This window comes from Copadichromis virginalis, linkage group LG4 (genome assembly GCF_057382275.1).
Source record: "Copadichromis virginalis isolate Kocher_CV1m ecotype Utaka linkage group LG4, C_Virginalis_male_GT1.1, whole genome shotgun sequence".
Classification (NCBI taxonomy): domain Eukaryota; kingdom Metazoa; phylum Chordata; class Actinopteri; order Cichliformes; family Cichlidae; genus Copadichromis; species Copadichromis virginalis.
In genome coordinates, this window is record NC_140621.1 from 16,157,477 (window position 1) to 16,172,938 (window position 15,462).

Sequence of the window (15,462 nt, forward strand, 5' to 3'; positions counted from 1 at the left end):
TAATGGAGAACTGAAATTAGCGCTTCTTGGACGCAACTCCCCAAAATATGGCAATTTTTAGATCTCCCTCTCCATTTCCACAGCCTTTAAAATTTGGCCATGACAGACGCCGAACATCCATCAATCCCTTTCTGTGACGATTAATGAACAGAAAAGGAGAACATTTCTCTCCATCCCGTACTTTTACTCTCCCACACGCTATTAAATTGACAGATCGTTATGTGGGTTGCGCTCCCACAGATTCCCTCAGGCATGGATCTATTTACATTTCCTACTCTCCTCTTTTCCACCCAAAGAGCTTAATATCACTGCATGGCCTGCTGTGGTGCTTATGTGGACAGGCCTGTTGCATATGTTCAGCACTCTCTCTGATAGGCTTATTAGCCATATTGGGAATTCAGTTACAGTGGGAAGCCCGCTTTTGGTTTGTATCACACAGCTGATTAGCAACATCCGTGCTCTCTGGTGGCTTCATTGTGTGGCGACTTTGGCTGGCATCTTCCATTTACTGGCCTGCTCAGACAAATCAATTATCCTCCCATGGTACATTTTTAGGCAGACGCTTGTTTACTTTCCCTGCAGGTGCTCCATTGTGGTCTTTTTCTTTTGTGCTGAAAGATGCACTGATCACTCCTTCTTAAGAGTAGATGCTGAATTAATAAATATATATAAACTGTAATTATTCTATCTTTTTTATCTGTTGTTTTTTATTATTGACTACCTGGAAATTATAACTTTGAAAACCTGCTTCTGTCTCTTAATGTTTATCCAAGAAGATGGGGGAACAACAGATGGCACAGGCATTCATAATTATCATCTAGACTTTGTTAGGTGGCAGGGGTGCGTATCATCCTAATGATATTTTTACCTAGGTCTCTTGGCAGTACAAGAAAGCCTTTTCCAGTGTGGCACCATCAGCACTTCCTGTTAGTGTGACTGAAACATCTCAAATATCAGATGGTTTGTGTGAACTTTTATGCCTATCCTTTCACAGCTTTGACAGTCACACTTTTCATGTGTAGTTTTGAGTCAACGTTAGCAGGTTGCTTTTAGTGCTAATTGGTAAATTTTCAAAGCAATTTTGTCACCATCATAATGTTAGCATGCTAATGTTAGCATTTAGCTAACATTAGCTAATGTTAACTGGTGATACTTTAGCTAATGTTAGCTACAGTATCACCAGCTAACATTAGCCCTTTAACCAATTTAGAAACATCTGTTAGCCTAGCATGCTAGTCTTTCGAAGGAAGTTGGAGTAGCCACAGAGTACACAAACACACATGTATACAAAGACATAAGAGAAAGTTTGGCAGTATAAGGAGTCAGTTTTAAGATAAGATCTAAAGCAGTGGTCCCCAACCGCGGGCCTCGGACCGGTACCGGTCCGTGATTCATTTGGTACTGGGCCGCGAGAGTTGAGTGTGAAATGTATGGTTTTCAGGGTTTTTATTGGTTTTCAGTTATTTTGTTATCGTTTTTATCGTTAACTTGGTTTTCCTGGGTCTTTTCAGGTGTGTTATGAATAAATCTTCTTTTTTTCGGTACCGGTACTAGTTTTATTTTGTTGTGTTTATCCGCGACACCTTAAAGGCCGGTCCGTGAAAATATTGTCGGGCATAAACCGGTCCGTGGCGCAAAAAAAGGTTGGAGACCACTGACCTAAAGCACCTTGGGTAAACTTAAATATGCTACAGGCTACAAATAAAAGGTCCTGTTTTTCTCAGTGGGCATGTTTGAGGTATGTATTTTTCTATTTCCAAAAAATAATTTAGCATGCCTAAGTGAGCTCAACAGTATCAGTCTGATACCGATAGCAACACTGGTATCAATACTATTGATACTTGGCTCCATACTCCCATTTCTACTACAGACTTCACGGGTCAACCACACAAACACAAATATCTGCTAATTAGGATGCAAAAACTAATAATAATGTCGGCTGTTAGCACAATTAAACACAAAGCAAGCCTTATCAGATGGTGGCATTAAAAATGCTCTAAAAGGCAACATCAAAAAAGGTTATCTCGTCCAGTTCAGCAGAGAGATAGCAGTTTAGTCTGCACCCAAAGCACATTGAGGTAAAAACAGTTCACATGATAGAAATGAAATACATATTGAACTTTACTCATTTCTTTATTGTAAATGCAGAATCACATGCTGGAAGTGGTGAAATATAAAAATGTGGAGAATAATTCAAGACATGAGCCTTGATGCAGGAGGTTGTCTCATGAAAAGATGAGCAAAAGGCATATCCATTTAAAAGGAGACAACTATTACTAAAAGAACAAGAGAAGAAATGCAGTCTCTGTCACTCTTCCTCCCCGGATTTGCTCTAATTGAGGTGGAGGCTGAAGTGGCCTTGACATGATTTCTGTCTGTAACATCGGCGCTTGTCATGCACAGAGGGGAGGGCCCTACATTAGCTTGGAAAGGCGCAAAGACAGCTGTCTCTTCTGCTTGGGGATCTCCCCTCATCTCCTCCCAGAGCGACACAGGTAATTAGCCTGCAACAGAGCATGGTGTCTAGGCACCTGAGGAGCTAGGAAACACAGGAGGGAAAGGGGGTGAAAAAAAACAGGGGAAACAACTACACACTCAGGTATAGAAATTTCTGTCAGCAGAGTGGAGAGGTAATGTAAGCAGACAAAGCAGTGTTGTCATCCAGAGATAATCTGAAGAAAACCAATATTTCAGTGTGCTTTTTCAAAGAGACTCCCTGTCCTCCACCCACAGGATATACACCTCAGCTACAGCTACTGCCACACATCTCCTGTGACGATTCCCGACACACTCTCTGTCCATCTCTTTCTGAAACAGTGTTGTTTGTTTGTTTTCTCAGGCTCCCCTGCTTATGCCAAGCATAGCCATTTCTAGATCAATTATGTCTAATCTGGATCTGTAGTGCACTTGACAGAGCCCATTAACACAACCGCCAGGTAATTTCACCCTGTTCCTGGCTGCAAACATGAAGACGTGTCTGAATTGTGTGATTGCTAACCCTTTGAAATTATTTAACAAATGTCAAATTCAGGGTCAAATGTGTCTGTAATCCAGCAGCCTACCCCGAAAACGCGAATTAATGGCAGACGTGAGCGGGCATTCAGAAGTGTAAAATAAGAAAGTTGAAATCAAAGCATTTTCGTCTCCGAAGCTCCGGCAAAGACCCCCTCCTCCTGTTACACTGCAGTCTCAGGTTGTGCCTCTCCATAAGTGCTGATGCACTCTCACCCAGCAGCTTTCTGATTGATGTTTCTATGGTTTAGGATCAAAGGCAATACAGCAGTATTGTTAAAAATAGCCCGAGTAGACATCAGTGAGATAGCATCATAATGATTTGTCTTCGGTACAGGAAGGGAAATTAAAATAGCTCTTTTCCCCCCCTCAATGTCTGGCAACCATAGTGAGATATTTCTTCATTTAGATTATGACAGAGCCTTCAGGCTTTTAAGGTTCCCGTTTTGGTTTTGGGGGTTTTTCATGCATTTCTGCTTACAAAAGCTATGGCTGAAGTTTGTCCCAAACTCTTTGGGGCTTAAAGGTGAACTGCTTATAATTTGGCCTAGTCATTTCACACGGCACATTTTTGGTCATAACTAAATGTATATGATATTTGAACTTATATCTTATGCAGCGATTGTCAAACATAAGGCCCGTGGGTCAGAATCGGCCTGCCAAAGACTCCAATCTGGCCCACTGGAAATTGTGAAGGATGGCATCGATTTGTGACTTCTAAATGTATTTTCATAAGTGTTACAGCTTGTCCTCCTGATAAAGTCCCACATGACCATTCATACTGCACTAAAGTAACTAAGTGATAGATAAACATTGAAATGTTTTTTTCTCTTTTTTAATAGTTTGTCCACAATAAAAATAAGAACATTTTCTATGAATTAACAAAAACCTCCAGCTACCAGAACTTTTTCTGTAATTTTATTAATCTACTTCAGGGATATTTCCTCAATGTAGTAAAGCAGCATTTCTCTATTAGGTAGAAAAAACTCGGACGTACTGTTAAAATTGCACCTCAGTGTAAAATGAATTTGACAACCCTGATCTAATGCGATGAAATGAATAACTGATGGCAACTGATGCGGACAAGGTTAAAAATCAGTGCAACCTGCGGAGAAACAGAGGCTTAGAAACCCGAGCTGTTAATTCTCGTTACATATTTTCACTGAATTTTTTAAAGGCCAAACCAGATTTGAACAGATTTTCCCACAGATTTTTATGTCCCTAGACATCCATGGCTGTTATAATTTTTGCAGCACGAGGACACTTTCAAGAAGAATACGTTCGCTTGTGATTTTGACAACTCAAAGTACGCCAAGAATAAAAAGTGTGGGTTTAAAATAAATAAATAAATAAATAAAATTAAAAATGGGGAGAAACCACAAGTGAGCTGCAGGATTTGGACTCAGCTGTTTTTTATTATTGATATTTTCCCCAGAAAAAAAACCAACAGATGTTTAACAGTTTTATTTTTGCAGACTATGAGAGAAAGTCATATTTATACATTCACACAGCTGTTCAACATGAATATGAGGAAAGTGTTTATTATGTGCCGTGACAGCCGCCATATTTTCATTAGCCGTTTGAACATGAAGTTTGACTCAGACAGTGCACATCAAAGTGGCACATCAGCTGTTTATGATCATAACAGAAACAACATCTGAGTATTTGTCTCCTCCTCCTGCCTCAAGTGGTTGATTAGCATGCCAGACCCCATTCCCCTCTTTACAGAGAGAGGGGCCCATGTCATTCCCCTCACACTGTGAGCCCTCTTCCCAGCTGCCCTGCAGCCCTTGGCAACCTCCTCGCTCGCAGGCTCGGCTCCTCATATGTGTCTGAAAATCTGCCTCAGCCAATTCCCCTCCCTGCTGGACATATGCACCCTTTAAGAAGTAGCACAATGTGACCGTGAAGTCTCTTTCCCTCGTTTGTTTCTCTGGCTCTCTTCCTTTCCCCAAACTGTTGATTTGTTATGGTGCCAGTGGCCAGCTGTGCAACAGAGAAATTGTGCCCAGTGGTGGTTGTCAAGAGGAGTAAATTTATGCAAGTCTTGCACCTTTGTTCTTCACTTTGCAGTGTTCCTTTTATGCCGTCCTTATCTCACAGCTTATTCGTGCTCTATGAAAGCTGAGTGGCCCATTAAAACCCAAATCTTCTTTGCAGTGCAGCTCAAATGCATTGTGCGTGTGCAAAACAATGTATGCAGAGATTATTTTATCTTATTTTTAAATGATATTATCCTTCTTATAATTATAAGTTGTCCAGATGTGATCTACATCTTTGTGCATATTCCTTCATTATGAAGAATGTGGCATGCAATTTTCTATAACTGCAACTGCATTTGAAGAATACTTCTATATTAGGAAGGCGTCACTGAGCATGCTCATGGATGTACCGCCTGCTTATGAGGTGGAAACAAAATTGTGTTAAACAAAATCTTGTTTTATGTTGTGTATGTTTGATAGTGGAGCTGTATATGATAGACTGCGGCTGCACAGACAGCACTTAGGGGGAATTCATCGGTGGCTTCGGTCTTTTCATGGGATTTGCTGCTAATCATGAAAAAAGATAAAACTAATGCCAGCCTTATCCTCTAATCTTGTGTGTGAGGGAGATGGAGAGAGTTGTTTCTGTACTAATGCGCATACTGTATGCGAGTTACAGTATGTTTGCACTCTCATTTCCGCACTCCTAGGCCGTTAATGCACTTAAATCCCTCTACTCTTCTCTTAAAGTTTCCCTGGATTTGCATATATCCAATTAAACCTCTGAACAGCAGCGGCATTAGTGGATGTATGAGGAGCAGACTCGCATACAGCTCTGCACTCAGTCACTGTAATACATCTGCTCTCACATTAATGCATGTCAGCATTACACTATGAGAGCCCATACAGGCCGTAATTCATACTGAAACTCCTGCAGTGAAATCTAAGAGACGTACTCATGCAAAGTACCGGTGAGTGAAACCACACGAAGCAGCGTGCAAATCTGTGGCTCAGTATGTGTGTATGTAGTGGCTATTATATAGAGTAAAAATTAATGTCACGGTTTTAAGTCATGCTAGGAGCACGGTCCTGTGACAGCAGTGTTGTTTAATTGACTAGTTGCGCACCACGTTTACCTCAGAGTGAAATATTTTGATTGTTGGCCTTTTTCGTGGAATTTGATACTAATTTTCATGCTCTAGCGCATGTTCACTATTCACTAGATAAAAGATGGAAAATGGTAAATGGCCTGTATTTATATAGCGCTTTACTAGTCCCTAAGGACCCCAAAGCACTTTACACATCCAGTCATCCACCCATTCACACACCCATTCACACACTGGTGATGACAAGCTACATTGTAGCCACAGCCACCCTGGGGCGCACTGACAGAGGCGAGGCTGCCGGACACTGGCGCCACTGGGCCCTCTGACCACCACCAGTAGGCAACGGGTGAAGTGTCTTGCCCAAGAACACAACGACCGAGACTGTCTGAGCCGGGACTCGAACCAGCAACCTTCCAATTACAAGGCGAACTCCCAACTCTTGAGCCACAATCGATGGAGTGAGCCACCGTTTCAGGCGAGCCTCAAGCTGTTGTGTTTTGTATTTTGGCTGTCACCATGTTGAAACCAGGCGTGACGCTAAATCTAACTGAGACCTTTAAAGAATCTGTACACGCACACAGTTGAAACTGTACACCCATTTTTACCATGATGTAGTCAGATTTTTGATACTAAAGGGGATTATAATGTACAAAATGAGGTGGAAACTAGGATCTAAGTCCATAAACTCATCAGAAAAGCTTTTTCTAAGGTCATAGATCAAAGGAGCCAAGAGCTTGTACTCCATATAATTGAACTATTGTTCGCAACCTGCTGGCCGTCAGAAAGAATGCAGGTACAAGACGCTCCAGCGCTGGCTTCCCTTTTCAGACTCAGAAGCTTATGTACAGTTTTAACGTACAGTCAAATAGCTCTGATAGCATGACTGTAAATTTTTAGTTATTTTTGGTTATGATAGTTTACGCCATTAATGTGCACAGTAGAAATATTTAGTAGAAATCTCAGTTTTACCTCTTAACAGTGCTGATCTTAGAACAGCTATTAAGTTTTGAGTTGCAGTGCAGATTTTTCTTAATAATTATTTGAGTCTTCAGATTAAAAATAAATAAATTTTAGAAACACAATACAGTAGAAATATAATATTAAAAAAATATACACTTCATGACCACATAGATTCAAATAAGAATGATACAAAATTCAGTGTTATGGAGAAATGTTGAGGAAAACGTCCCATACATTTATATGGAGTTTGTTCGTTTTACAGTATTCTAATCTACTTAATGTCTTAAGTCTAACAAATAGTGTAGATTCACAGCTCAGGAAGTGACTCGTTTAACTTCAGTTAAGTTCCCTTGTGTTTACCTCCAAAAGTTTAATCTGTTCATCTGGACGTATCGTTTTTTTGTGGGAGAAACGTTTCGTCACTCATCCAAGTGACTTCTTCAGTCTCCCAGAATGCATCAGAATGCATCAAGACGTTCCTTTGTGTTTAGTTCCACTACAGTCTGTAAAGGTCCACTTTTGGGAATGTTGACATCAGTCGAGGCTTTTGATCACACCTTGAAATGTTCCTTAAATAAACAGTCACATCTGCTTCTAATTATGATGATATACAAAGTCTGAAATGCTCTACTTTTTATTTTGATTACACCTAACGCTATAATAATGGTCCACTCTTGCTAAAGCAAGAATGTACTGTATGTATGTGTACGGAGATGCCTCAGGAAGAAACTGAGGTCATTAGTTTCTCATATACATATGATCTTATACATACAGCCCCATAGAAATGCATTAATGTTTAGATTTATGGCACCAGAGAAAAATGCAGAGAAACATTTGGTTTTTTTTCTTTCTTCTCTTTTCTTTTTCTTTTTTTTTTTTTTTAAATTACTTGAATTTCCATCTAAGCCACACTGAAGGTCAGACATGAACTAACAGATTGTGTTCATGTCTTTACTGAACACACTATGACTCATAGTGCAGGGAAAAATTTCCATTCATTTCAGTTTATTTATATAGCGCCAAATGACGAGAACAACAGTTGTCTCAAGGAACTTTATATTGTTATGTAAAGCAGTGATGCAGAGAAATGAGGAGAAATCCATGCAGTAGAACCTCACTACACTCGAACATTTCCTGTAGCCGTTTAAGAAACATGAAGATGAATTTTGGTTCATTCCTTGTCCAAAAGTCCAAGCAATCACTTTTAAAAAAGGGTCAACATGGTCAGATACCTGCACTGGTAGGAAGTGATGAAATGAAGTCTGACACCGAATAGACACGCAGCTCAAAGAAACCAGCATCGCAGGCAGACGAGTTGCTACGGATCTTCATGAGTGAACCTGTGAACAAGCTTTATGTTGTTATTGTCATTGTGTGTTAGTCATGTTTACAGACATCATCCTCAGCTCTCTCTTGGTTTTCATGAATCTGTGAAATGCCTCACAATCTATTTAGTATCTGAAAAGTTTACTTTATTGTACATTTGTTGCCTGATTATGGTTTTGGTGGATTCTATCCACCGGGCTGCATACTTCAATTGAAGGAGTATAGAGTGAAAACACAGCTTTAGTGAAACAGCCTTTTGTTTGTGTAAGCACCGACTTGCTTGGGTGTGTATCATCGACTGATGAAACTGCAGTTTAAGTATCGCTGGCTGACCCTCTCCTGCTCATTATTCCCGTCCACTGTTGAGGAACCAGCTGCCACGCTGGTTTCCACAAGGCTGCCGTGCTGACTAAATATGTTCTCTGTCCAAAGAAAGATCGATGGCTCTTGTTATGCAGGTATTTGTGTGTATGTGTATGCTGCGTTGTGCGTTATTTGCTTCTGAGCCAGGTAGTAAAAGAATGGTGAAATGTAAGGTCATGGATTTGACTCCAACTGCTAACAATTTTATTTTCCTCAAAGAAATGCTTAAAACTTGTTTCACCAGACCGGTCAGCCTTTTATTGGTACTTCAGTGGGTTTTCTTTTAGTGCCATTTTAATCACACATGATCTTTAGAAATAGATTTTCATTGCTTTTGTTCACTTTGATGACAGGCATCATGTAGGAAGAAAGAGCTTTGAGATGCTTATTATTGTTCAAATCTTAAAGATTGCATTTTGTGTGTTTGCCATTGACTTTAGGTGGGCTTTCAATTAAAGGATTTTTATTCATTGGTCTTCACATACACATGCATTTCACTACTTCTGAGAAAATGTTTTGTGTTTAGTGCCGTCATATTGAGTTGTACAGAAGTAATTTATTGACTGACTGACAGGGGCGACTGCTTGCTCTGGTGTTTCTGATTTTCTTTTGATGGCACATAAAAGGCTAGTGCGTTTCTAACCTGCATCTATGTTCTTTTCATCTGTTGAGATTGCATTTGGAGCCAGAAGGCGCATACCAGTATGAAGGCCAGAGAAATGATTGTGCCAGGAAAGAGTTCATCTTGGCGAACCACAGCAAAGGGAATCATGTATAAAACATAAACTGTCCTGCATCAACAACAGTTCTCTGGAAGTGATGATTATGCTGGAGCTTATCCCAGCTGCCATAGGGCGGTCAGACCATTCACACCTCTGGGCCATTTTAGAATGACCTGTTAACTTAACCCCACTAACTGCATGTCTTTGGGAGTCTGAGTACCCGGAGAGAACCCACACAGACACGGGGAGAACATACATGAATGAATATTTTACTTACTTACTGAAAGGGAGACAGGCGCCCCCTTTAACAACGATCCTCAAAGGATGACTAAATGTCACCATTGCATCACAGAGCTATTTAACCAAATAATGACTTAATTTTCTTTTAACATTTATCTGTTGCAAAATAGCTAAAGGAGCTAGTTGAGGTTGTTCACGCTTCTGATTAGGATGCCTCCTAAAGGCTTTCAAAGATTTTTTTTTTTTTTTTTTTTGGCATGTCCCACTGGGAGGATGCCCCAGAGCGATCCCAGGACACACTGTCTGGGGAACAACTTGGTGATTGGATGGATGACTGAAAGAGGTGGCAAGGGTGAGAGAAATCTGTGATTCTGTGCTTCTTCCCCGCAATCTGAATAGATGGATTAGTGCTGCAGGACTGAGCATTAAAATGTCTGTGTATAAAATAGACAAGTTTTTGTCTCATTATGCTTTGTTCTCAAATATATCTGTCAAAAGTAATCAAGAAAAATCTGCTCTCACTGGACTGTAACAAATATAAAGCTGAACAGGATTATTGATGAATTCAAGAGACAAATGTGTCAAAACTTGATCTGATTACATTTGTAAGGTGAATGGTTAGTTTTATTCTATTGTACCATTTCATTTTAAAAGATATATATTTAGATTTGTGTCTGTCTGTCTGTCTGTCTGTCTGTCTGTCTGTCTGTCTGTCTAGTCTGGGATGAATATAGAATGCATACCTGAGTATCTTATACCAGAGTTTATTCTCTCAGCAAACTGCCTTCAGATGGTTTCATGTCACATTATCCTGACAGGCAGTGAGATCTCTTTAATATACAGATGATTTTACAAATCTTCACATCCAATTACACTGTCTTTTTTTTCTTCCGCGCTGTTTTGTACTGTGGCGTCGGTCTTCAGAACTGCCGAAGTTTGACGAAATGGATCTTTCCTTTTGTAATGAAAATAGGCGCGCTTAATTGCTTTTTTTCTCGAACAAAGTGCAACCTTGATCCCAGCTGAAAGCCGGGTGCTCTGAAGTTAGATAGCACTTTGTGATAGCAGACACCAAATTTACATCTTCTGTCTTTCCTTTTCCAAAAGGCTCTTTTGTAATTGCCATTCTCCGATTTTATTTAAGCCTGATTTTTGTGTTTTATTTATTTATTTATATTCAGGCAGCAGATTTTTCATATCAAGGCTGATCAAGCTGCAGAATAGCAGAATGACAGGCATCTTAATGTGGTGCAGACATTTAAAAATACAGACAGAAGGTGTGCACGTTAAGGCTGAAGGTAAAAGATCTGAAGCCCCTCATCATCATGAGTTTGGCAGATTGCACATGCGTAATGCAACCACCCCTTCATAGGTGTCGAATGAATGTGGTGTTTGCTTTGGGTAATATGTGTGCTTTGGTGTGTGAGCTGGAACAAGCCTGCAGACAAACTGGGTGGCTCCCCACTGCGAGACGTTGCTCCCTGGTAGTGCTAAATTCTTTGTTGTATGCTTGAATAGCTGCGCCGTCTCACCGAGAGCGCTGACATGCTTCACGACGTGATTGGGCTCTTTCATTCACTCTCTCTTCCTCTCACTCATGCACACATCTTTGCCATCTTATAAGCTCGAAGTTTCCTCTGCAGGAATATTACTGGAGCTGCAGTGCTTTCTGGGAGCCGGCTTCTTATTATTTTTTGATTAGTTTAGTTAGCAGGGATACTTTAACACAAAGGAGAATTTCAGAGAACTGAAAGGAAAAAAAATACATCATGGGAAAACATGATGAAAGAAGGCAATATTGGAAAACATCAGCAGAAGAAATGCTGCGGTTAGCTACAGGACAGTGTTGGTGAAATGTCCAAAACTTTGTTATTTGTGCCAACTCTCGTGGGTTTTAATTTGTTTGGCTCAGTGTGATGATGAAAGCCCATCTGACCTGTGTGCAGGTTTTTGGGTGTACCTCCAGGAAGAGGAAGCTGCCCACTGACGGGACCTCTGCCCTTTGACCTCATCTACACAGACTACCATGGTTTGCAGCAAATGAAGCAGCTCATGGGTCTTTCACTGAGGAAGCACAAGTCAGTTCTTTATGCTTTATTTTTCTGTGTCTATCAAAATATTAATTTCTGTTTATTTACCAAGATCTGAGGGCAGGCGGGTGGGGGGGGGGTCTCCTGTTGGTTAACAGAAATTTAAACACCGATCAAGGAGCCCCGGGTTCACTCCCTACAGTGGGGGAAATAATTATTTGATCCCCTGCTGAAATTGTAAGTTTGCTCACTTGAAAAGAAATGAACAGTCTCTAATTTTTATGATAGTTTTCATTCAAGGACAGAGACGGGATATCAATGAAAAATCCAGTGAAAGCTAATTACATAAAAGTTATACACCAACACGGGCAAGACCAAAGACCTGTCAGAGGGTGTCAGGGCTGGAATGAGCTACAAGACCATCAGGAAGAAGCTTGGTGAGAAAATGACAACTAGTGCGATTATTTGGAAATGTGGAAAAAACCCAAAATGATCATCAATCACCCTCGGCCGGGTGTACATACATAATTTTGCTTCTTGTGGTGATGATGATCATTTGAAAGGTGGTGGATAAGCCCAAAACTGGAGGAGCTGTTATTGATCCTAAGGCAGTTGGGACCACAGTCACCAACGTTGGTAACAAACTACGCTGTAATGGACTGAAATCTTACATCATGCACATGGTTCCCCTGCTAAAGAAGGCACATCAACAGGCCCACCTTAAGTTTGGGAGTGAATTAAATGACTTAGACTTGGGAGAAAGTGCTGTGGTCAGATGAAACCAAAATCAAGCTCGCTGGCATCAACTTGATCTGCCGTGAAGAGAAATGCAGAGTATGGCTCAAAGAACACCATCCCCACAATCAAACATGGAGGTGGAAACTGGCTTTGGGGCTGTTTTTCTGCTAAGAGTACAGGATAACTTCACTGTATTGAGAGGCCAAAATAAGATGGAAAAGTTTGGATGAGAACCTCCTCCCATCAGCCACAACACAGAAGACAGAACAATGACCCAACAAAGGAGTGTCTAAAGAAGAAGCACATTAAGGTCGTGGAGTGGTCTAGCCAGTCTCCAGACCTTAATCCATTAGAAAATCTGTGGAGGGAGCTAAAGCTTTGAGTTGCCAAGCAACAGCAAAGAAATCTAAGAGATTTAGAGAGCTTCTGTAAAGAGGAGCGGACCAAAATCCCTCCTGAGATGGTTACAAACCTGGTGAGAAACGTTTTTACCACTGTGCTGGCCAACAAGAGTTTCTTCACCAAGTACTAAGTTATGTTATGTTTGGGGATCAAATACTTATTTAAATTACATGCAAATCAATGTATACCTTTTATGTAATGTTCATTTTTTCTGAATTTTTTGATATTCTGCCTTTCTCCATTAAAATCAAACTGCCATGAAATTAGAGACTGTCCATTTCTTTGTCAGTGACAAACGTACAAATTCAGCAGAGCATCAAAGGACAGTAAATGCAGTTGGCAAAGTTTTTGTCCTTGTCTTCCAGCTTTGCAGTGCTGAAGCAGTCATGGTATACAAGTGAATCCTCAATTTTTAAACCAAACAGGCGATAAAAAAAACAGCTTTCAATGCAAATTGCAAATTTCGTCACAAAATTGATTAATGAAAAAGGAAACAAAAACAAAACACTCAAGCTATAGTCGTATGTAAATGATGACAATCATCTGGGCTTTTTCATCCCATATTTTACTCTGAATGCATAAGAGGACAAGGGTGTTGTATTTATGAAATAAGTGGGTAGCACCCAGACACATTTCACAGCAATGAATGTTGATTCTGCTGCATTTTGAGAATTCTCAAATCAAAAGCCTACGCTGATTCCAGTCAGCATCAGTTCAAGGTCGGCTGATCGACCAATAGTCCTCTCCTGACAAAGTGACAGGCCAATACTTTGATTGCCTCTCCAGCCCTGACACTGATTAGAGATGCAAGCTATTGATAAAACGTCTCCAATTTCATTACATCGAACTGCTTCTTCCACTTCCCAGTGTGAATATTTACACCGAATAAAGTGCTGATGAGTAATTCTCTCCTCTTTAGCTTGTCATTGTTAGCTAAATGTTCTATTTCAGTTTGATCTTAGAGGACAATAATTATTTTGTTTTTCTGTTGATGCAGTCAAAGCGGTGTAATGTTTATCCACTCACTGCTGCTTTGACATTATCAGAGAGAACCTGACGCATTTTCTAGTCAAAGCCCTGCACATGGAAAAAAAAAGCCTCGCCCTAAAATTGATTTCTTCAGATTCTGGCCAGGATGGACCAATACCATATCATGATCCGTTACAGCAGCGTGTCCTGTGGTGGCTGTAAAACAAGTCTATTATTTAAGCTCCTATTGTCTCACCTTGAGGCGTGTGTGATCTCTGCTTATTGGGGGTGATGGCTGGGGACGTGGACATCTATCACTACTGACAGCTTTACAAACCAAGACTCTGACACCCAGACTGTGTTAGAGTACTCAGACTAGCTCCCATAACTCAAAATTAGATTTTTTTTCTTCATGTTTCTCTAGACTCAATCTCACTGTATGCACATGTGCTGTTCTGGCAAAGTACAAAAGGCTAAATGTATTGTTTTTCACTCAGCTAGAGGAGACAAATAAATGCGAGAGACAGCTTTGTTCTAATTCAGGCTAATTGTATCTCTTATTTTGTCCCAGATGCCACATAAGAGTGATTGATACCTTCGGTACAGAGCCTGCCTACAACCACGAGGAGTATGCAACTCTGCATGGCTACAGGACGAACTGGGGTTACTGGAACCTTCATGGCCAGCAGTACATGACCATGTTCCGTATGTGGGCTGCTTATTTCTCTACGATCTTTGTTCTCACTGAGATTGAGAGTCTAAAGTCAACGTCTGCTTGAATTTACAGATGCTTTAAGTTGTTTTGATGCACATATGTGTGTGATATATACACTCATGAACCCTTTATTAGATACACCTGTTCAACTTGTTGTTACTGCAAAATAGTTACTCAACCAATCACATGGCAGTAACTCTACTTGGACTTTTCTTCACAAGCATCTCCAGAGTTTACAGAGAATAAATAGTCCAAAAAAGAGAAAATATCCAGTAGTCCTCCGGGGCAAAATATCTTGTTGATGTTAGAATAGAATGACTAGATTGCTATGGTAATGGTAAATGGTAAATGGCCTGTATTTATATAGCGCTTTACTAGTCCCTAAGGACCCCAAAGCGCTTTACATATCCAGTCATCCACCCATTCACACACTGGTGATGGCAAGCTACATTGTAGCCACAGCCACCCTGGGGCGCACTGACAGAGGCGAGGCTGCCGGACACTGGCGCCACCGGGCCCTCTGACCACCACCAGTAGGCAACGGGTGAAGTGTCTTGCCCAAGGACACAACGACCGAGACTGTCTGAGCCGGGGCTCGAACCGGCAACCTTCCGATTACAAGGCGAACTCCCAACTCTTGAGCCACAATCGCCCCCCTATTGAGCTAATAGGGAGGCAACAGTAACTTAAGTAACCCCTTGTTACACCCAAGGTATACACAACAGCATCTCTGAATTCACAAATCATCAAATCTTGGACATGGGCCCACATAAGATGCCCCTCCTGTCAGCTAAGAACAGAAAACTGAGGCTACCCTACACAAATCTCTGGGGAATGTTTACAGGATCTTGTTGAATCTGTGCCCTGAAGAATTAATGTAGTTCAGAAAGCAAGTGA

General features: G+C 40.8%; 1 protein-coding gene across 2 annotated transcripts in view; it reads left to right on the top strand.

The window, feature by feature from the left end:
- The window catches only part of mgat5b (alpha-1,6-mannosylglycoprotein 6-beta-N-acetylglucosaminyltransferase B), a 72,590-nt gene that overhangs the window by 36,566 nt on the left and 20,562 nt on the right, over positions 1 to 15,462 (top strand). For both annotated transcript variants that reach the window (XM_085453806.1, XM_085453807.1), the window contains 2 exons: positions 11,658 to 11,789; positions 14,422 to 14,555. In XM_085453806.1, coding sequence (XP_085309932.1) covers positions 11,658 to 11,789; positions 14,422 to 14,555 — 266 coding nt within the window. The remainder of the gene's footprint in view (positions 1 to 11,657; positions 11,790 to 14,421; positions 14,556 to 15,462) is intronic.